Source organism: Mercurialis annua, linkage group LG3, assembly GCF_937616625.2.
Source record: "Mercurialis annua linkage group LG3, ddMerAnnu1.2, whole genome shotgun sequence".
NCBI lineage: Eukaryota > Viridiplantae > Streptophyta > Magnoliopsida > Malpighiales > Euphorbiaceae > Mercurialis > Mercurialis annua.
The window spans coordinates 59705471-59728719 of NC_065572.1; the positions used below are offsets into that span (position 1 = coordinate 59705471).

General features: G+C 30.2%; 3 protein-coding genes across 3 annotated transcripts; all 3 read left to right on the forward strand.

The window, feature by feature from the left end:
- Positions 1-3016: 3016 nt before the first annotated feature.
- LOC126675086 (protein DETOXIFICATION 12-like) lies at positions 3017-12455 on the forward strand. The gene is made up of 7 exons (XM_056104905.1): positions 3017-3417; positions 9387-9931; positions 10049-10135; positions 10224-10280; positions 10770-11008; positions 11194-11399; positions 11969-12455. Exons 1-7 carry the CDS (start codon positions 3142-3144, stop codon positions 12062-12064), a joined length of 1506 nt encoding a protein of 501 aa, XP_055960880.1. The 5' UTR covers positions 3017-3141; the 3' UTR covers positions 12065-12455.
- A 3767-nt stretch (positions 12456-16222) lies between these two features.
- Positions 16223-20160, forward strand: LOC126675087 (protein DETOXIFICATION 14-like). Its single transcript, XM_050369667.2, has 7 exons — positions 16223-16644; positions 17448-17992; positions 18070-18156; positions 18521-18577; positions 18681-18919; positions 19345-19550; positions 19651-20160. Exons 1-7 carry the CDS (start codon positions 16414-16416, stop codon positions 19708-19710), a joined length of 1425 nt encoding a protein of 474 aa, XP_050225624.1. The 5' UTR covers positions 16223-16413; the 3' UTR covers positions 19711-20160.
- Positions 20161-20970: 810 nt separating this feature from the next.
- LOC126673663 (uncharacterized) lies at positions 20971-23242 on the forward strand. The gene is made up of 4 exons (XM_050367890.2): positions 20971-21082; positions 21179-21272; positions 21903-22112; positions 22422-23242. Exons 1-4 carry the CDS (start codon positions 21008-21010, stop codon positions 23135-23137), a joined length of 1095 nt encoding a protein of 364 aa, XP_050223847.1. The 5' UTR covers positions 20971-21007; the 3' UTR covers positions 23138-23242.
- Positions 23243-23249: the final 7 nt, after the last annotated feature.

Genomic DNA, 23249 nt, shown 5'->3' on the forward strand with positions numbered 1-23249 from the left:
CAAAAACTATTTTGCCCCATCTGAGTTAAATATTAAGTTATGCCACGTGATATGCTAATTTAGAAAAATAATAAGTGGTAATTTTTTGAAATACATATTTTGGTAACTTATTTACACCTTTATCTGCCAAGTTTTGATTTTTCTTTTTACCTTTTTTTATTTACGAAAATACTTTTTTATTTTTTTAATTTCAAAAATACCTTTTTTCGGTTTCCAATTTCGATTTTCGGTTTTTTTTGGTTCGGTCGACCGAACCGACCGACAACGTTTTTATATAGTGTAAGATTAGTGTATATATAGTGTATATATAGTGTTAATTTTTAATTTTTATACATTTTTTCTGGATTTTTTTTATAGTGTAACAGTAGTGTATACATAGTGTTTTTATGGTGTTTATATAGTGTATATATAATGTATATATAGTGTATATATAATGTATTTTTAGTGTATTTATGGCATTTTGTAGTGTTTTTTGTGGTTTACACCATGAAACACTGCAAATACATCATAAACACTGCAAATACACCATAAACACTGCAAATACACCATAAACACTATAAATGCACCATAAATATACTAAAACGGCAGAAATACATTATATATACACCAAAAATACACTAAAACGTAAATATATTATAAAATTACTACAAATGCACCATAAATCAATTTTTTTCTTTATAAAATCAGTAGCAATAAACAAATCTATGAATAAGAGAAGACAAAATAAATAATTATATTAATAATAGAACAATTTTATAAACAAAAAATTATAGATCTACAATAATTTATTTACAAAATATTTAAATCATTACAAAAACCCTAAAAAAATTACACAAATCTAAAAACGAGTCGAGAAATTCATAGCGCAAACGGAAGAGACGAACGGATTAACGTGAACGGAAAACACAAACGGAAAAACGACCGGAAATGACGAGAAATCCATCGAAAGTAGACGAACATAAGTGTGACCGGAAAGACGAACGGAAAAGACAAATGGAAAAGTAATCGGAGGAGATAAACTGAAAATCAAATAAAAAAGAAGAAAAAAAGAAGAAGCAAAAAAGAGAGAACTTTGAAAGAGAAAAGAGAAAAAAAGGTGGTTATGTAAAAGTTTAAACTAAAATGAGATAAGACTTCTTTATATAGTGGGTATTTTTGGTAAATAAGTTAGATTATTAGGTAATGTATATAAGAGAAAAAGATGGACCAAAATGGTGTAAATACTTTGCCAAAAAAAGGTATTTGGAATATAATCCCAAATAATAAACATCTGGTTAATATATTAAAAAGAGGTGAATTTTAAGGGATTATATTTCAAATACCTGTTTTGGGTAAAGTATTTACACCATTTTGGTCCATTTTTTCCTCTTATCCTACATTACCTAATAAGCTAACTTATTTACCAAAAATACCCACTATATAAAGAAGTTGTATCTCATTTTAGGTTAAATTTTTACATAACACCTTTTTTTTTTCTCTCTTCTCTCTCTTCTTCTCTCTTCTTTTCTTCTTCTTTTTCATTTGATTTTCATATTATCTCCTCCGATTACTTTTCCGTTTGTCTTTTTCGACCGTCTGTCCGGTCGCGCTTCCGTTCGTGTACTTCCGATGGATTTTTCGTCGTTTTTCCGTTCGTCTTTTCCATTCGCGCTAGTCCGTTCGTCTCTTCCGTTCGCGCTATGGATTTCTCGACTTATTTTTAGATTTGTGTAATTTTTTAGGTTTTTTTTGTAATGATTTAAATATTTTGTAAATAAATTATTGTAGATCTATAATTTTTTGTTTATAAAATTGTTCTATTATTCATATAATTATTTATTTTGTCTTCTCTTATTCATAAATTTGTTTATTGCTACTGATTTTGTAAAGAAAAAAAATTGATTTATGGTGCATTTGTAGTAATTTTATAATATATTTACGTTTTAGTGTATTTTTGGTGTATTTATAGTGTATTTTTTCCCTTTTTTAGTATATGTATGGTGCATTTACAGTGTTTATGGTGTATTTGCAGTGTTTATGGTGTATTTGCAGTGTTTATGGTGTATTTGCAGTGTTTCGTGGTGTAAACCACAAAAAACACTATAAAATACCATAAGTACACTACTTATACACTATATATACACTACTTGTACACTATATATACACTACTTATACACTAATCTTACACTATATAAACACCATAAAAACACTATATATACACTACTGTTACACTATAAAAAAATCCAGAAAAAATCTATAAATAATAAAAATTAACACTATATATACACTAAATACACTAATCTTACACTATATAAAAAAATTGCCGGTCGGTTTGGTCGACCGAACAAAAAAAAAACAAAAACCGAAATTGTAAACCGAAAAAAAAGTTATTTTTGAAATTAAAAAAACAAAAAGATATTTTTCGTAAATAAAAAAAGGTAAAAAAGAAAAATCAAAATTTGGCAGGTAAAGGTGTAAATAAGTTATCAAAACATGTATTTCAGGAAATTATCACGAATTTTAATAGCGGGTTAAATATATAATACATTACATGGTTAATATGTACGTAAAAGAAATAATTTGGTAATTAGTCTTGCATGTATGGCATGATATATTAAGTTTTTATTTTCAGTTTTGACCCGTTAGGTTCTAATCTGATCCTAAATAACTTAAATATCTTCACAGTCAGCGAATTGTATTTTGTATGGGACCATTTTTGTGGAAAAAGATATAATTTAGTCCCGTTTTATAAAAAAAATCGTAGTAATTAGGTAATTATTATTTAATTTTTGATAATTCGATAATCGTTTTGTAGAAAAATCATAATTTAACAATTTTTTATAATTCGATAACCGTTCTTTAGAGAAATTATACTTCAATAACCGTAAAAATATCTATCCCGATTCTGAACCAAACATGTAAAACCAAACAGAATCTTATTATTAAATTAGACGAGCCAAAAGTAATCGTATACATAACTAAAGAAATCCAAGAAATGACAAACCTAATTAAAAAGAAAACTTTCCTCAGATAAAAAAATATTAAAAAGAACACTATATTCTGTCCAGTAAGAAAACTTTAATATTAATGTGTTCCACCACCATAATAATGGTGCTAGAGTAGTTCATATCTCACTCACTCACTCTGAGAGAAGAAGGATCCATGGAAAACACACAGAATTATATGATGAGCATGGAAGAATCATTATTATCTATTAAAAAGATAAAAAATGATGAACATCATTTCATATTATGGGATGAGTTCATTGAAGAAGCAAAGAGATTAGGTTATATAGCAGCGCCGATGATGGCTGTGAATCTATCTTTGTTCTTGATCAACGTTGTATCGATGATGATGGTCGGTCATCTCGGAGAATTAGCGCTCTCTAGCTCCGCCATAGCCGTCTCTCTGTCTTCTGTTACTGGCTTCAGTGTTCTTGTAAGTTCAAAGTATTATTGTTTTTAAATTTATGTCATCATTTTTAAAACAAGTGTCATCTCACATTATGGAGTTTATTTCCAAATTCTATCAACAATGCTAGGAATAATAGTAATTGTAGTTAATTTCATAGAAAAAAAATAGAATTGCAAATGAATTCTAAAGTAAATCAAAGACGGTTATTATAAATGTTTAAATAATTTGTTTTTAAGATTCATTAAATTTATTTGTAATATTTTTGAAATTTATCAATGTAAAATCACACTATTTCAAATTTTTATAAGATCTCAACTCAACTTCATGAAACTTATCTTAAACCATATTCTCTGCAACTATTGCTATCGCACCTAAATTTTCAGAATATGGGCAAGAAGATAAAACAATATTAGATAAATAATTGTGTGTGACTGTATGACCACTAGAGTTAGTTGGAGTAATTTTGTAATTTAGTAGATTATATAGTGAAGTGCATGTGGTTGCGCTTGCTAGTGTCATTCCGTTTATCACAATTTTGAATAATTTTACTATTATTCGAACATCAAATCAGCAAACCATATATAGTAATAATACCGCTTTACGTGTTTCACACATTGCTCGCAGTATAATTCAAATATTATATTTATATTTAATTATAAATTATTTTTGAATATAAAATAATAATTATTAAAACAATAGTAAATTAAAAATAGTTTATTTTATTTATAAAGAATATAAATATAAAATATTAAATAATAATTAAATTAGTAATTTATATTAAATACTTTATCTTAATTAAAATTTTGGACAATTATCTTAACATAGTGTTATGAGTAGTTTATTTCAATTAAATAATAATTTTAATAATTTTCTAATTTTTTAATTATATTTTATAAAATAAAAAAAAAACATTAATGTAAACTTACATGTCCCCTTCCCATCCGTGCTTTTATATATAGTATACATTAGAATATTTAATAACTAAAAATAAATAATAATAAAATATCATAAATATTCATTGATTTATTATAAAAAATAATAATTAGTAAAAAAAATTAAAATAAAGTCTAATTAACTAAGTCTCTTTTATATTTTAAAAATATTTATTGACGAGTTAATATATAAAGTACAAAATAATTTTTTTATTAACATTATTATTTGGTATGATATATATAAGAAAACAAAATGTCATGGCACCTTTTCTAAAAAATTTAATTGCATCCACCTTTCGAAAATAATTGCATCGCATAATTTTTATTTTTATTTTATTATTTTTTTATTTTTAAAAAATATCATGTATGGAGTATTTTTTTTAATTTTTGTTGGTGTTTTTTGTTGGATATGGCTCAATTTAAACTTCTCGTCCCATATTGTTTAGAAAGGAGACTTGTAATTATTGAACTATATGCATAGTGTCGAATTCTCACATTGTTGGAGACTTCCTTAGCCAATAAAAGGGAGTCTCCATTACCCATTGAGACTCATCCCACGACAAGTCTAATAAACTCTTAAGGCTTAGTTGGTTTTCTCTCTAGTTTGTATTCTTTTATAAACGTTAGTGGAGTATTTTTATAGTGTCTGAGGATGTAAGCTTGTTCTTTTGGCTGAACCTCGCTAAAATTTGGTGTACTTTTTATTATTTATTTATTAACTTATGCTCAGGCTACTAGAGTTATCTTTTGTGGAGTTAGTTATATAATTTTAAATTATGTATATGAGGTTGGTACTTAAGTGATCCGCTTGTGACCCTCCAATCTTTCCTGAGAATTTTTCCAATATAATTATTTAGCACAATACGTGATTCGCTAGTATAATACTGATGGAGCTTTCGCAAAAACAATTGGTATCAAAGCTAAGTTTTACTCTTGGCGTATCGAGGAGCTATTAAATAAAGTTGGAGCAAAAATGTCGAGAAATAAAAGTATATCCACATTGATAGCTTCTTCCTCGGGAAGGATGGCTATGTCAAATGTAAGAATTGCGGTGAAGATTTTTGATGTTATAGGACATTTTGGCATATGGCAAAGTGAGCTTCTAAACGCTTTATTTCAGCAAGGTCTAGATGTCGCTATTGAAAAGGAGAAACCAGAAGATGTTGATGAGAGAGAATAAAGTAGCATCAATCGTTTAGCATGCGGTACCATTCGGTCATGCCTTTTCAGAGAGCAAAAAAATCCTTTCTAAAAAAAACATCTGCAAGTAGATTGTGGAAAGTATTGGAGGAAAAATTCTTGAAAAAAAGAATAGTCAGAATAAGTTTCACATAAAGAAAAGGTTGTTCCGGTTTACGATTCTCCGAGGTACTATTATGAATGAGCACATCACAAATTTCAATCAATTAGTAGCCAATTTTTTTGAATTTGGATGTGACGTTTGATGATGAAGATTTTTTTTGATGTTGTTGGAATTACTTCCTGAAGAGTTTGAGTTTCTTAAAACTACTTTCCTTCATGGGAAGGTTGGTTTGTCTCTTAGTGAAGTTTGCGTTGCATTATATAGTTATGAATTGAGAAAAAAAGATAACAAAGAAAACACTAGTAGTGCAGCAGAAGTTTTGGTTGTTACCGTTTGGAAAGCCAAGTAATTGGGATGAAATCGAGATTAAAATCCCGACCAGAAAAAGATGAATGTGCATTTTGTCGAGAAAAAGGGCATTGGAAAAGGAATTGTCTCAAATTGAAGAATAAAGGCAAGATTGATAAAGAAAACGTTGAGTTTGTTTCGAATGTAGTTGAGTGTGACGATGAAGATTCAGATCTTTCATTGGTTGTTGTATCATCGGTACTCCTATTGTATGGCTTCTATATTCGGGTTGTTGTCATCATATGTGTCCCAATCGGAAATTGTTTGTTGACTTCAAAAAGCTAGAAGGTGGAGTTGTTTACACAGCAAGTGGCAATCCTTGTTTGACAAAAGGAATTGGTTCAATTCAGTTGAGGAACCATGATGGGTCAATAAGGATTATGGAAGATGTTCGTTATGTGCCGAGTTTGACGAAGAAACTCATTTTTTTAGGAGTCCTGGAATCAAAGAGTTTTGGTGTGACTGCAGTAAATGGAGTTATGAAGGTATTTTCTGGTGCACATATTATCATGAAAGAAATTCGCAAGAACAATAACTTGTATTACTATCAGGGTAATGCAATTATTGAGACAGCTGCAGTAGCTTCTTGTGATGATATCAAAAGAAATCAGTCTTTGGCATAGCCGTTTTGGGCGTGATGGTGGAAATATTTTGATGGTTCTTGGAATTCAAGGATTATTTGAGGGACTACGTCTCTGTAATTGGATGTATGAAGAAGGATGATGTTGGCCATAAGGCAAAATAGGTGGCTAAAAGCTATGTTTGAACGGAAGGAATTGAGGCTATTTCTCGAGTAGTTAAACATTCCTCCATTAGAATTTGGTTGATCTTAGTAGCACAGTTGCATATGGAACTACTTCAGTTGGACGTAAAACAAGTGTTTTACATAGATTCTTAATGGGGGAATCAATATGACTCTGCTAGAGGGATTCAAGGTGGCTGGAGAAGAAAATTGAATTCCATAGTATATTCAAAATACTGTGGATATTGTTCTAATATTTGGGCAGGACAAGAAAGATGGTCAATATATAGTTTGCTACAATTATTCGGACTATGTTGATAAATGGCGCGACTATAGGCTATGTGCTTACACTAGCAAAGGAGCCATTTAGTTGGAAGTCTACCTTACAATCAATATTTGCTTTGCCTACCATGGAGGTAGACTACATGGCAAGTGTAGAGGCTATTAAAGAAGTAATTTGGCTTCATGGGTTGCTTGGTAAATTGAAAATTGATGGGAAGAATGTAGAGATACATTGTGATAGTGAAAATGCTATCCATTTGGCAAAGGTCCAAGTTTACCAAGCAAGGACGAAGCACATTGATATTCGATATCATTTGGTACTAAAGGTTATTGAAGAAGATGGAGTCCTACTTCAAAATATTTTGACCATAAAAATTCCTGCTGATATGATGACAAAGATTATGAAAACAGTTAACCAAACATTATTTAAATTTAATTAGTATTATCAATATTTGAGATTTGAATTTGGCCCGGCCCACGCGATGTATGAGGGGGGATTGGTTGCTTTGCTCGGTCATGCTATGCGTGAGGGAGAGCGTTGAAGTGGGATCATCCTACATTAGTTATGTGTATGTACTTGACTGCTACAGTTGAGAGTTGGCGCTTTTAAAGCGCACTTGAAGGTACTATATACTGAAGATAGTCTGAGATGGTAGAGAGAAAATTCGCCGACATGGAGATTTATTGGATATGGCTCATTTTAGACTTGTCTAACATTGTTTAAAAAATGGACTTATAATTGTTGAGCTATATACATAGTGTAAAATTCTCACATTGTTTAGTAATGGAAGTGCGAGAGACTTTCTTAGCCTATATAAAGGAGTCTCCTCTCTCTATTGAAACTCATCCCACAACAAGCATAATAAACACCTAAGGCTTAGGTTGTTTCCTCTCTAATTTGTATTCTTTTACAAACTTTAGTGGATTATTTTGATAGTGCTCGAAGATGTAAGCCGGTTCTTTTGGCCGAATCTCATTAAATTTTGGTGGTCTTTTTATTGTTGACTTATTAGCTAATGCTCATGCTATCTGGATTTATCTATTGTGAAGTTAGTTATATCGTGTTAAATTCTCTTTAGGAGGTTGGTACTTAAATGGTCCGCTTGTGACCCTCCAATATGTCCTGTGAATTTTACCGGTATAATTATTTAGCACAATACATGATTCGCTAGCATAATATTGATTGATCTTCCTCAATATTTTTATGGTGTAACTATAGTATATTTATGGTGTATTTATATGGTGAGTAAACGTTGGGTAAAAAAATGTCTTTTTATAAATATTTTATAAAAGTGGATGCCGAGTATAATTAACAATTCATCATCCAAATTTTTATAATTACTTTTTGAAAATAGGATAGTTTTAGGATAACCTATATATGAGTAAAAAAATTATACAGTACAAAATAATTTTTCAAAAGTATTTTATTTGGTATGAAGGGTACGAAAGAAAACCTAAATACCGGTGGGTAAAATTTTATTTTTCATCAAATATACTGAAAGAAATGTTTTTTAGTTTTTAATAAATAATATTTAATTATTAAAAAAGTCAATTCCTTATTTTAACAAATACAATTTTGTTTTTAAAATAATAAAAATAAAATGTTATTATTATATAAATAATTTTTTTAAATTTATCTTATTTTTATAATTTTGAAATTTTTTAAAAAATAAGTTCAGAGATTAAAATAAAATTTATTTTAATTATTTGATTCTTTGATCAAGTCAACTTATATCTACCTTTAATTGACCAATAAAGTGCTACCTAATTTGGAACAATGTTAGAGACAAAAATATACTCCCTCCGTTCAAATAGAGTTGTCCACTTTAAGAAATTTTTTTGTCCCAAAATTCTTATTCGATTTTAAAAATTAACAATTTTATACTCAATTTCTCTATATTATCCTTATTTAAAGTACACTAATGAGTAAATTGAAATTAAATTGCAAGTGGAGATTATATTAAATAAGGATAATAATAAGAAAAGTAAGGAAAAATACATAACAATGATTGCTTTTGTTAAACTGTGTGATAAATGTAAAATGGATAATTCAATTGAAACGGGAGTATATACTTAAAACATGAAGGAAGGACTTAGTTACTCTTATCTTATAGGGTTTCAAATTTTCATTCTTTTTATAAATGATGTAGCATTACCATTGCGTAGAATGATCACATAAAATTATTATTATATTTTTTATAATGCATTTTTCTATTTATTTGGTGTTATAAATTATTACCTTTAAATTGTTTAAAATTTTATTTTATTAAATTTATCAAAAACCCGTATTTAAGAATTTATTTACAACTTAGCCTCCTAAAGTACTCTACGCCAAGGTCCGCCCCTGAATGCGACTAATCTTATATTCTGTAACAATGCCGAACAGAGCGGAATGGCCTGTGCACTAGAAACTCTATGCGGGCAAGCGTACGGCGCGGAGCAATACCGAAAACTTGGAAACCAGACTTACAGTGCTATATTTTCTCTGATATTAGTAGCTTCCGGTGTGTCTATCATATGGATGAACATGGAGAAGCTGCTCATTTTGATTGGTCAGGATCCTATAATAGCTCATGAAGCTGCTAACTTTATAAGATTGCTTGTTCCTGCACTTTTTGCTTATGCAATTTTCCAACCAATTGCTAGATACTATCAGACACAAAGCTTAACCACTCCTATGCTCATAACCACTTTAGTAACACTTTCTTTTCACATACCCTTGAGTTGGATTTTAGTATTCGAGTCGCGGCTCGGAAACCTCGGAGGAGCATTAGCGATCAGTGTTTCGAATTGGTTGAATGTTGTTTTTCTTGTGTTGTACATGAGATATTCTTCTGCTTGTGCAAAAACTCGAGTTCCGGTTTCTATGGAAGTGTTCCAAGGAGTTGGGGAGTTCTTCCGTTTCGCTATCCCGTCTGTTGTGATGATTTGGTAACTGTCTCTGAACTGTTCTGAATCTATTATTTCAGGGTCTGAATTTTTTTTTTTTTGTTTATGTTTTCTGTTGAAACCTGAGACAAGATTATACTAATCTGATGTTTGTTATAGCCTACAATGGTGGTCCTATGAAATTGTAATCCTCCTGTCAGGATTGTTACCAAACCCGCAACTCGAAACTTCAGTTCTATCGGTGTGGTAAGAATGATCTGATTTACAATTGATAGAGTTTTACTACAAATTGAAATAGTATTAATTTGTTGATTGTTCGTGCAATGCAAAACAGTCTTACAACAATTGCGACTCTCTTTGCACTTCCTTATGGGTTAAGTGCTGCAGTAAGGTAATCTTGTCAATTAAACATCTATAATTAATTGTTTCTTACTTATATTACTACAAATTGAAAAATTGAATATAGGTAATTTTGCTCCTTAGATTTATAAACGTCTATTTTAATAATTTAATCCACGACTCTCAAAAATAAAATAAAATTTATTTATTTATGTATTCTTGCAATAATGGAGATAAAAAATTTTATTTTATATCTTATGCTAACATTAATATACTTTTATTTAATATATTATGTCAATTATAATATATGTATATTTAATATTTTCCCAGCTGCTCTCTCTACAAATTCTGAAAACACATGAATTGAATTTGTTAAACTTTTGTTTGTTCTTTTTTTGAAATAAATATTGTTAAAGTTATTTTAATGGTAATGAACCAAATTATCAAAATACGCTAAATTTAATTAATAAAAATTTATTCCACAAATTTAAAGACCGAAATAACACTTTGATCCTTTAAATTTATTGTCTTTCATCTGTAGTACTAGAGTATCAAATGAATTGGGAGCAGGGAACCCAAAAGCAGCTCGAAACGCAGCGTATTCAGTGATGTTCATTACAGCGGCGGAGTTAATTCTAGTGAGCGTTACACTTTTCGCGACTCAGCATGTGTTCGGTTACACTTTCAGCGACGAGAAAGAGGTGGTCGACGCTGTTTCTAGCATGGCTCCATTGATTTGCTTGTCTGTAATAATAGATGGCTTACAGGGCATCTTTTCAGGTCATAATTCATATTTTTGTACTTTTCACCTACAACGATCACTTTCATGAGCATATTTAGAGGCATTCGCGACCACTCTAGTAATAGAATTAGAGCTCACACGAACACGATCTGTTTATTAATCGTGTCAATATAAATATGAAATAAAATTCCAAATTTTTTTTGGTTAATTTTGTGGTTAGCAGGGGTTGCAAGGGGATGTGGGTGGCAACATATAGGAGCATATGTGAATCTAGGTGCATTATATCTTTGTGGTGTTCCAGCTGCTGCCATTTTAGGGTTTTGGTTTGACCTCAGAGGAAGAGGACTTTGGATCGGCATTCAAATTGGTGCCCTTTTGCAGACACTGCTTCTCTTCATAATAACAAGCCGTACGAATTGGGATAAACAGGTTTCATATTCCATTCTTTATTTGAAATAGATCTATTATTAATTTCTTTATTTTTTGATAATTAGAGAAGAGTGAGCGCTTGTCCACGGTTTAACAGAATATTGTGTAACGTTTATACCATTATCATTGGTTATTAATTCTTGGGTTAATTCTTAAAAAAATCACGAACTTTACACGAAGTTTCATTTTAATCATTACCTTTAAAAGTTGTCATTTAAAGGCACGAACTTTCATATTGTTTCAAATTCATCATTTCAGTGTATTTATATTGACTAAATTCTTCACTAAATCATTAATAAAAGACCCAAGTTATTAATCAACATCAAATCTTATTATCTTTCGTTTAGAGTATCTAGGATTAGGAATTTTTAATCAGCTAAAATACACCGAATTTTACTTTGGTGATAGATTTGAAATAAAATGAAAGTTCGTGCCTTTAAATGACAACTTTTAAAGGTCGTGATTAAAATAAAACTTCGTGTAAAGTTCGTGATTTTTTTAGAAATTAACCCTTAATTTTTTTTATTAGTTAGATATTTTACCATTTTCCCTTTTTTTTCATGTTGTAGGCTAGGATGGCAAGTGAGAGGTTATTTGAAAGAAAATCTTCAGTGGAAAATCTATTGATGATTAATCAACATCAAATCTTATTATCTTTCGGTTAGAGTATTTAGGATTAGGAATTTTTAATCAGCTAAAATACACCGAATTTTACTTTGGTGATAGATTTGAAATAAAATGAAAATTCGTGCCTTTAAATGACAACTTTTAAAGGTCATGATTAAAATGAAACTTCGTGTAAAGTTCGTGATTTTTTTAGAAATTAACCCTTAATTTTCTTTATTAGTTAGATATTTTACCATTTTTCTTTTTTTTTCATGTTGTAGGCTAGGATGGCAAGTGAGAGGTTATTTGAAAGAAAATCTTCAGTGGAAAATCTATTGATGTGAATGACAGTAGAATAAACTGATGATATAATGTTGTATGTTGTTGTAAGGGATTTAATAATGCTTCAATGTTTATTTGAATTAATATAAAATTTATTATTTAAATTAATTTTTGAAATCTAAATCAAATTATAATGTATTTATTTACATAAAAAAATTATTAGTAAATCTAAAAGTTATATTTTATAACTACGGATTATTGAATAAGGTAAGTTAATATAAATATAGAAAATTATTTTTAAAATATCTAATTTTTAAATTTATTTATATCTTTTTATCCATTTTTCACATTTTTCCATCGTGTTTGTACCTTTTTAAAAATATATTTACAAAACTAGTCGATTATATATAAAAAATTTAAATTCATGTTATATCATTTTGTAAACACAGAGCCGCTCACTCTCTCTTTACTTCTCTTTCTCTCAAAATTTTCTCTTTTTTTTCCTTCTCTTCCGTTCGTCACTTCTTTCAATTTTATTTTCTGTTTGTCTACTTCCGCCGCACATCACTTTCTTCCATTTCGTCGTCGCCCGTCTTCCGATGGATTTCTCGTCGTGGTTTTTTCACTGTCGCGTTTTTTTCGGTGGAATTCTAATTGCCGCGATTCTTCCATTAATTTTCTCGTCACCGCGTTTCTTCCGATGGAATTCTCGATATTGTTTGTAGATTTTTTTTAATTTTTTAGATTTTTATAATAATTTAGATTTTTGTAAATAGATTATTGTATATCTATTTTTTTATATAGAATTTTTGTATTGTTTATATAATTATTTTGTCTTTCTCTTCTTAATATATTTGTTCTTTTATTTTTATGCTACTGATTTTGTAAACAACGAATTAATTTATGGTGTGTTTGCAGTGTTTTTATAATGTATTTACACTATAGTGTATTTCTGGTATTTTTATAGTGTATTTTTAGTATTTTTATAGTGTATTTTTGGTATTTTTATAGTATATCTATGGCGTATTTGCAGTGTTTTTATAGTATACACTATAAAAAAACACTACAAAACACTATGTACAAATACACCATAGATATCTCTATAAAAACACTATAATTAATACTAAAAAACATCATAAATACACTATAAAAATACGATAATAAAACAAAAAAACACTATACAAAATCTATAATAAAGCATAAATCAATAAAAAGTGATAAAAGTTATTTTTGAAATTAAAAAAAGGTATTTCTAGTTTAAAAAAAGGTACGACTTGTAAATATAAAAACAATATAAAATTGAGAATAAAATACGAAATAATATACTGTAAGAAATTACCTCTAAATATAATGTATTTTTCTAATTAGAACTATAAACATTTTATCACATATTTCATATATTATAAAAAAAACGTTTAACGTTTAAAACAAATCATATCTTATATATCTATTGTCTTTTAATATAATTTAATCTTTTAACTACCATTGATTTGAATAATTTTAAATTTCAAACCAAACATATCACCATTAAATTTTTTTTGTCAAAACCCAACCGACCGAACGTAAATTTATTATTGAAGTGAAGCGGTCAAAAGGTCATCAGTTAATTTGGCCGACCAATATTTTTGCTCACCCTACGTATAAAATGCTCAATTAAAATTCCCGAACTTTCTCATAGTCAGTAAATATAAAATATTCTATTAATTTATTAAAACTACATAGTTTTAAAGAAAACTTTATAATTTTGACATTAAAAAGGAAATGTTCTTCTACAGTTTTTAACAAAAATTTCAGCAATTTTTTAACAAAATTTTTACAGTTTTTTAACAAAAAGTCGGGATGTTCTTCTATCCCAAATCTGGACTGTTCTTTGAGGAAAAACAACCTGGGTTATTCTTCAAGAAAAAACAACCTGGGTTGTTCTTCAAGGAACAACTCCGGCTGTTCTTCCATAAGAAGAACATATGGAGAAGATTGCCGGAAGTTTTTTTGGTGGTCGGTTTTTAAATTTTTTATAAGATATTTTGGTTCAGCTTAAAATCGGAGGATATAGAATATGTTTTTCAATTAAATTTAAATTAGAAATATTATAAAATTTAATTAATTTAATTTTGCGGAGTAAAGAGATGAGATATGGTTCGATTCAAAATTTAAAAATTAATTTTAAATTTAAAAAATTATTTTATATTTTTTAAAATTATTTAATACCATTTTTAATTGATTTATATTTAATGTGAAATTTATTAACTTTGAAATTTTAGTGAAAATGGTTTTTTATTTTATTTTAACAGTGAGTATTATTATAAGAGGAAATTGCACAAAAGACTCTTTTTTCTAATTTATTTGCAATGAATATCTCAATTTTAAAAATTTATTTTTTTACCTCATTTTTCTATTGTTTTTAGTTGTACTCCCAACTTAATTTAATTTATTTGTATTTTTACTCTCCTTCATATACACACATACACACCTCATTTTTTCTTTTTTTCTCTCTCTTCCTTTTCTCTCTCTTTCTTTTATCTTTCTTTTTCTTCCTCCTTCTCCTTCTCCTTCATCTTCGTCTTTTTCTTCTTCTCTTCATCTGCAACCTTTTTTTTTTCATTTTCTTCCATTGAATATCTTAACAAATTCTATTTAAATTCCCTATAATTTATTTAATATATTCGATTTATAACACAAACAATCAGAGATCTGAAACAAATAAGAAATCAAAGATGAAAAAATACATCGTGTTCGTCTCAGAGAATTTGAAGCAACGGAATATTACGCCATCGTCACTGTCATATCCTCTTATTCTGGATCTTCTTCTTCCTCTTTCTATTTTTTTATGTATTAATTTTTTGTTCATACGTTTGAAACTATTGTAAACCGTTTGAAACTGTTTTTAAGAAATCGTTGTAAATTGTTTGTTTGAAACCTTTATAAACTGTTGAAAACTTTGTAAACTGTTTTAAACCGTTTTTATAACTAATTTAATTTTTTTATGAAATGTTTAAAACTGTTTTTAAAATCCGTTTGAAACTGGTTAAAACCATTGTAAACTGTTTGAAACTTTTATAAACTGTTTTTGAAATTTTTATAAGTTGTTTGAAAATATATATTTTAACTGTTTGAAACCTTAGTAAACTGTTTGAAACTGTATTTAGATAAAGGTTGCAAATTGTGTTTTATGAAACTGTTTGAAACGCTTGTAAACTGTTTGAAGCTTAAAAAAAAACTGTTTGAAACGCTTGTAAACTGTTTGAAGCTGTTTTTTGAAACTGTTTGAAACGCTTGTAAACTGTTTGAAACCATTTTATAAACGTTTTTTAAATGATAATAAAACTGTGTTTTAGAAACTTTTGGAGACCGTTTGAAACTGCAATTGCAACTGCATTTGAAACTGTTTGAAACCGTTTTTAATAAATTTTTAATGAGAACAAATAAATTAATAATTTAGAGTTTTCTTTGTTTTTGGAGAAAGTTATGATCGTTGGATTTGAATTCGAAGTGAAATTTGAAGCGATTTGATTACGAATTAAACATTCGAGCGGATCGGAAACTAAATTTGAAACTTACAATAAATTTTTAAAAAATAATGATAGAATTAGAGAAATTAATTTGTTTAATTGCTATGAGCTGAAGATTTTGAATTAAATTACTGAATTGATAGTTTTTTTTTTGAATGAGTTGAAGAAGAAGAAGAAGAAGAAGAAGACGAATAAGAAGAAGAAGAAAAGAATGTAAAGTACAAATGGAGTATAAAAATAAATAGGAGAGTAAAAAAATAAATACCTGATATGTTAGGGTAGAGAAATCAAGTTGGGATTTTTTAGTTAACAAATGCAAATATTTTCACTATTTAGGTATTTTCCTAATTATCTCTTATTATAATATTTGTCGAAGTGTAAAGTATTTATTTAAATCTTTTTTATTTAAAAGAGTTTTGAGAGTGTAATTGAAACTTGGAAAATGAAAGGTGTAAATTTAGATAAAAAACTAAAAATTTGTAAGGTGAGAGTACAACTAAATTGGAAATTAAGGTGGAGGGTTTTTAAGTTTCTTAATAATATTTTTTGAGTTGAGTTGTATTTATAAATGGTGGCCATTGATTTGGTGCAATAAAACAGTTAAACAGAGAACGAAAATGGAGAAAGAATTGCTGGTGGGAGAAGCAAAGAGAAGCATAAGATGGAGAGTGTTGAACGAAGAAGTGAAGAAGATGAGTTTGATAGCAGCTCCAATGGTGGCTGTTAATTTATCACACTACTTCTTGCAAGTTATTGCGTTAATGATGGTCGGCCATCTCGGCCAGCTCTCTCTTTCCAGCACCGCCATTGCCATCTCCTTCTCCGCTGTCACCGGCTTCAGTCTCGTTGTATGATTTCATTTCTTCCTATATTTATTTTGAAATATAGTTTTTTTGATGATGGTTGATAAGATTTGTGAATGATTAGGCCTATGGTAAAATTTTATTCAATTTTTGCATGGTTATCGAACTATAGGCTTTTTACACTTTGATAACCAATGTTTCATTCGTTATGTTTTGATAATTGAACTTTTATTTTTGATACAGTTGTTCTTTTTTAATAGTATGTTGTTTCGTATGTCGTTTTTTCAATAGTATGTTCCTCCGTGTGTCGATTTTTCAATAGTATGATTCTCCGTAGTATGTCGTTTTTTGCAATGATATGATCCTCCATGTGCATTTTTTTTCTATTGTGTTGCTTATGTGGTGTTATGTGGCAACATTGGGTTAGCAAACAATTTTATATTACCGCGTAGTAAAAATTCGCCTGAATTAAATGAGTAATTTTTCGTTGTAATAAAAGTAAAGTTAGGTTACTAAAATATAACAAATGAATCCTTGGTTACCGAAGTGTAAAAATCTATAGTTCGGTATCTGCAAAATATTTTAACCTAGTTGTTTTCTAATTGACCAAGGCCATACTTTATAGGTAAATTTTAGATGAATCAGTGGTTGTTTCAGTTAAGCATTTACCAGCAATCTTTATTTTTTAAAGTTTGAAGCTTCAACTGTAATAACTTTTAAATGTATAGACATTTGTTGAGACACATTATCCTTGAGTTTGCTTAACTAGATTTGCTCTTGTGATACCTAAACAGTTTGGTATGTCATGAGTTTGCTTAACTAGATTTGCTCTTATACTGCCTAAACAGTTTGGTATGTCAAGTGCACTGGAAACTCTATGTGGACAAGCTTATGGAGCTAAGCAATACCGACAATTCGGAATTCGAATTTACAGTGCAACGTTCGCACTCAATCTTGTTTGTATACCTCTTTCTATACTGTGGATGTATATGGGAAAAATTCTTGTTTTAATAGGACAAGACCCTGTAATCTCACAAGAAGCTGCTAAGTTTGCAACATGTCTTATTCCTGCACTATTTGGCTATGCAACTCTTCAAGCATTCGTTCGATACTTTCAGATGCAGAGTTTGACATTTCCATTGATCGTAACTTCGTTGTTCACTGTTTGTTTCCATATACTTCTCTGCCGGTTTCTAGTGTTCAGTTCTGGATTTGGTAACCTTGGTGCTGCTTTTTCCATTGGTATTTCGTATTGGATGAATGTGATTTTACTTGGATTATACATGATGTTCTCTTCTAGTTGTGAGAAAACTCGTGTCCCTGTGTCGATGGATTTGTTCAAAGGAATTGGAGAGTTTGTTCGTCTTGCTATCCCTTCTGCTGTAATGATTTGGTATGTTCTTTACTTTGTAGATAGTTGTATATGTACTTGTAATTAATTACCTGAATTTTAGACATACTTAATTGCAGCCTGGAATGGTGGTCATTTGAGCTCCTTACAATGCTATCTGGGCTTTTGCCGAATCCAAGGCTCGAGACTTCTGTTCTTTCAGTGTGGTATGTTATCATCTCTTAGTTTACTGTATATATCTTGACATTACGAATAAAAGCTGTTAATTTGAACCATTTGAGGTATTGGAGTCATCCCGAGAACTTTAAAGTCTCAAATTTGAGTTTAGTTGGCGTTGCACGTAAAACTCGCGAGTCATAGGTTTCGGCATATTCTGTTTCAGAAATGCTTCTAAACTCCGAAACTTTATATTTTTAAGATTTCGTTTCGTCGTTTTTTGTTTCAGCGCTTCCCTTCCTGCAACATATCGGAGCCACTTAAGCAGAAACAAAACTACTAAGTTAAAGTTTCTGAGTTATAAGAATCCATTATGCTTAATTCTTCTAAACTGAACAATTTTTTTATCCACAGTCTCGCAACCATCACGACGCTCTATACCATTCCAGATGGAGTAGGTGCAGCAGCAAGGTTGGTTCCAACACCTGCTAAATGTACTGATTCACATTTATTATTATTTGTTCGTATTAGATTAATAGATTCTATGATCTATCATTGTGCTTGTCTGGTACAGTACTAGAGTATCAAATGAATTAGGAGCAGGAAATGCAAGAGCAGCAAATATAGCAGTGTGGTGTGCCATGTTTGTTACAATAATACAGTCAGTTATAGTAAGCGCAATCCTGTTAGCCGCAAGGCATGTTTTCGGTTATGTTTTCAGTTATGAGAAAGAAGTTGTGGAATATGTCACAGCTATGGCTCCTCTAATATCTCTATCTGTCATATTGGACAGCTTACAAGGAACCCTTGCAGGTAAATTACTCAAACTTTCTTAAATTACCTAAAACTATGATGCGCGTAAACTTCTTCCAATCAAAATTTCCACCTTAAACTATGTGATTCTGGGGAAAAAGATTCCTACGTCTAGAACCTGGAAACTTACAAAATTACTAGTCCATTGTATTCGTTTTCATTTCGCTATGTTCCAATTCCTGTCGTTTGATAGTTAATACCTATGTTGTATGGAAACTTTTCGAATCATACTTTTCAGCATTTCATTATTGGAAACGCCTTTTAAACTCCAAAACTCTATATTTACAACATCTTCTTATAAAATATATCAGTTTTACAGTTTTCCGTTTCAATGTTTTGTTTATGCGCCCCATAGGTTAAAAAGTGCCTAAATCTGAAACTCATACACTATATATATATATATATATATATGTATATGCATGCAGGCATTGCAAGAGGATGTGGGTGGCAGAACCTAGGGGCATATGTAAATGTGGTGGCATATTACATATGCGGAATTCCGATAGCAGCAATTTTAGGATTTTGGTTAAAGTTAAATGGAAGAGGTCTTTGGATAGGAGTACAAGTTGGTTCATTTGTGCAAATTGTTTTGCTTGCAATCATAACAAGCTGTACTAATTGGGAACAACAGGTTCAATTCTATTCTCTTAAGAAATTTTCATAAGACAGTATTAAACCAACCAAGTTCTTTAGTTTATGGAGTTTTAAGCCTGTGTTTGACTATTTTGCAGGCGAAAAAGGCAAGGGAGAGGATTTTTGAGGGAACATCTCTAGTAGAAGAAGAGTGTTGATCATAGTGCCCTTTTCCATTTAGTTTTAGCATTGGAAATGAGCATAAGCAGAGCGTTGATCAGGCAGAGTAGGGGCATAGCGGGAGATTCTTACTTAGACCTCGTCCATGAAAGATTCATGGACTTAAACCAATTAATTGCTTGCAAAATAAGAAGCGAGAGAAACATATTTTAACATTTGATTGGTTAGATTCATGCATCGTTTGTGGACCAAATCTGAATAAGAATTTCATGGGGCATGAGATACCACCGAAATAGAAATACTAAAAATTATAGAAACAAAAAAGACAGTGAATTTTTTTTATTTTTTTTAAGAATAAATGGAAATGAAACTCTAAAATGAAGGATTTGAAAAGTTCTCGCGTAGTATAGATGTTGATTGACCAAAGAGTGTTTATCCCGCACAACGGATGTGCCACGTAATTTTTACAAGTCAATAATTATTTGCGATATGGAATTTTTATTTATTGTTTATTTTTTTATCATTAAACATTTGCACATGACTAACGCCTCATTGGTTTTTTGCATGAATGATGTGGCGCAACCGTTGCGTTGTATAATTATTCTTGAACAAATAGAATAAACTATAGTCTATTAGTTTGCATTAGCAAAAAGAATTTGAACCTACTCAAAACCGAGTTGTAAAACTTCTTAACAGTAACTATAAATCTGAAAATGCATGATGTTTGGAAAATTTATATTACCAAACATATCTAAGCTTTCAATGAACATACTACAATGATATTGCGGTTAAAAAAATAGATCAAATGATATTAGAAATAAATCCATGGAATCTATCCTAACCTTAAATTCTTCAAATAGCATTCTCAACTCTTAATAAGTCTTTTAAAGAAAAAAAATTAGATAGGGCCGGTGATTAAAAGATCGGACTAGACCGGCTGATTGAATCAAAAACCAGCCGGCAATTTGGTCTAATTAATCTCAAAAACTGAAAATTCGGTCGAAATGAATAAAACTAAATTGAACTATTGGTCCGAATTAAATTATTTTCAAAATTTACTTTTTATATATATATTATTCAACACCAACGGTTTAACCGATTGAATCGACAACCAGTGGTCTCACTGAATTAACCACGGGTTCAATTTTGAGAACACTTTTTTTTTAAACTAATTTTGAAAACACTTTTTTCTTAAACTAATTCTGAAAATGGACAGACCCAACCCAACCCATGTTTCTTAAAACGACGTCGTGTTGAGTTATCACAGATTATTAAACCCTCATAACCCCCAAATTCCAATTCAAAACAAAGCTGCTCAGCTCAACTCAGAGTGAAATGGGGAAGGCAGAGAAGGAGAGACTAAATCAAATTCTTAGTTCTTATATAAACTCTATTCACGAAACCTTTCAGGTAATTTATTATTATATTTGTGTTGATTTTTTTCTAAATTATAGAAACTTAATTGAAATTTGATATGGATTTTGTTTATTTATGTGAATTGAATAGTTATTGGATGAGACAGCAACTTCATCACTGGAAAAAGTGAGCTGGGAAGAAGTTGTCAAAATGGGCGATCAAGTCTCTAAGCAAGCTACTATTGGTATCATTCTTTTTTTGTAATGTGTGAATAAGATGCTATAAGCTATAGGAAACTTGTCGAGTCTTATGTTTCGGTGTTTTATTTTTTCGTTCGGGGAATAATTTTGATACTCTCAAAATTTTATATTTATAACCTATTTTTATAAAAAAAATGTTATTTTGTATTTTTTCTTTTCGACATTTTCAATTTTAGGATTTTTGTTTCCGTGCAATAAAGGTTGTTGGATATGATTTAAATTGAAGTTGGTTTCTTTAATGTGTTTATGGGAAGGGGTTATCCGATGAATATAGAACTTAAAAATGTGATTGGACATTGCTAGTGTTTGTCATGGAAATATGGCTGTTATGATACTGTTTGTGCTTGGAACTGTTTGTCTTCGTTTTTGGTCACAAAAGGAAGATAGTAATAGTCAGTCATATGAATTTAATCGAGTAGGTGAATATATGCTTAGAAGATGACGATCATTTGAGCTTGAAGTTTGTATTCAGTATATTCTGGTGAAAAATCTGCAGGTTTAGATAAAGCTTGGCAGTAATAATAAATGCTGGATTTCGTAGTTGCCCATTTTTGTTTCTACAAGGCATAGTGGCTAAGGTCCAATTGTTTGATTATTTTCCCCGTACTATGCAGTTGGAATGATTTGGGTTGGGGAAAAACCAGAAGTTAAAGCAATTGAGGAGAACATGGAAACATATTTCAATACGCTGCAGGGTTTCCTTTTGATTTCTCATGGTAGCAAAGTGGGTGCTGGACCTACTCTTTCTTCATATATTCATGCATCCGTGAAACAAATTGTCGATTCCTGCTTTAAGTTGATGATGGAAACTGTGTCTTCATATGGTAACCTATCTACCCATGTGGACATGCGCACACACCATTTGTAAAAATAATTCTTAATTCGGGCTTATCGCCTACATATTCCATGAGAACATACTCAAAAAATGAGCAAGTATGTTTATATCAATGGTTTTCATTAGTGCATAAACAATAAATTTCTTCTATTTTAAGATACATTATGATTATAGGTTTATCATTTAGGTTATGTTACACACCATTTAAATACTCTGATATCTCTTTTCTCATGTTATTCATTCCCATTAAAACTAAATTTCTTAGTTTCTTTATTTTTGCCGAATTGAAAACCTGCAGGATCCCGTAAAGTAGACTTTAAACTCGTGGTTCCTCAGTTAGCTGGTGCAGTATGGGAGGCATGCTCTGCTCTTAAGAAGACACCTTCTACAAATATTACAGCCATTGGTCGATCAATGACGCAAGTTGCAGTTTCCGTGAAAGATGTTCTTCGTGAGATGAAGGAGCTCAAACCAGCTCCCTCTAATATGACAGATGAAGCGTTAGACGGTTCTTCTCCACAAGAAGAAATTGGGCTCCCTGGTGATGATAATCTAAGTGATGATGATCTAGGAAACGACTTATCACCTGAGGAGATGAAAGTTGCTCAATCGGGAGCTGGGGTCGTATCTGAGACGGTTGCTGTTTTAAAGGAACTAATCCGTACGATCACCGGTTTGCTTAAGCAGGAAAAACCTAATGACACAGGAGATTTTGTGGACGCATTAGAGAAGTTATTGAAGCTATCTCAAGAAATCAGTGAGCAGATTGATGAGCTTGGAGCTTCCCTTTATCCTCCACAGGAAATTCCCGCTATAAAGGCAGCTTTGGAAAAAATATCAAGTATAACGGGTGAAATGCTGGCCATTGTAGAAAGTTTCAAAAGTGTTTCGGAAACTTTCCTTCAGGCGTGCACTGGTCTGAAGAGTTCCATCAAACAAATGGAAGCTGAACTAGACAGCTCCTATACTAGTGATATAGAAGCTAAAATGCAAAATGTTGCCCTCAGCAATTAGAGAAATTAAAATATTTGGTTTTGATTCATAGTTTGTCATTATTTTCTTTGCTATTGTAAAAGGGAAAGGAAATGGCAGTTTCAAGAAGCAAGGAATTGGATAATGATTTTTT

Coding starts and splice junctions, on each gene's coding strand:
- LOC126673663 (XM_050367890.2), top strand. CDS start 21,008: ATGGGGAAGGCAGAGAAGGAGAGACTAAATCAAATTCTTAGTTCTTAT. Junction 21,273..21,902: donor CTCTAAGCAAGCTACTATTG/GTATCATTCTTT, acceptor CGTACTATGCAG/TTGGAATGATTTGGGTTGGG. Junction 22,113..22,421: donor GGAAACTGTGTCTTCATATG/GTAACCTATCTA, acceptor GAAAACCTGCAG/GATCCCGTAAAGTAGACTTT.
- LOC126675087 (XM_050369667.2), top strand. CDS start 16,414: ATGGAGAAAGAATTGCTGGTGGGAGAAGCAAAGAGAAGCATAAGATGG. Junction 16,645..17,447: donor TCACCGGCTTCAGTCTCGTT/GTATGATTTCAT, acceptor CTGCCTAAACAG/TTTGGTATGTCAAGTGCACT. Junction 17,993..18,069: donor CCTTCTGCTGTAATGATTTG/GTATGTTCTTTA, acceptor ACTTAATTGCAG/CCTGGAATGGTGGTCATTTG.
- LOC126675086 (XM_056104905.1), top strand. CDS start 3,142: ATGGAAAACACACAGAATTATATGATGAGCATGGAAGAATCATTATTA. Junction 10,136..10,223: donor ACTTCAGTTCTATCGGTGTG/GTAAGAATGATC, acceptor AATGCAAAACAG/TCTTACAACAATTGCGACTC. Junction 10,281..10,769: donor GGGTTAAGTGCTGCAGTAAG/GTAATCTTGTCA, acceptor TTTCATCTGTAG/TACTAGAGTATCAAATGAAT.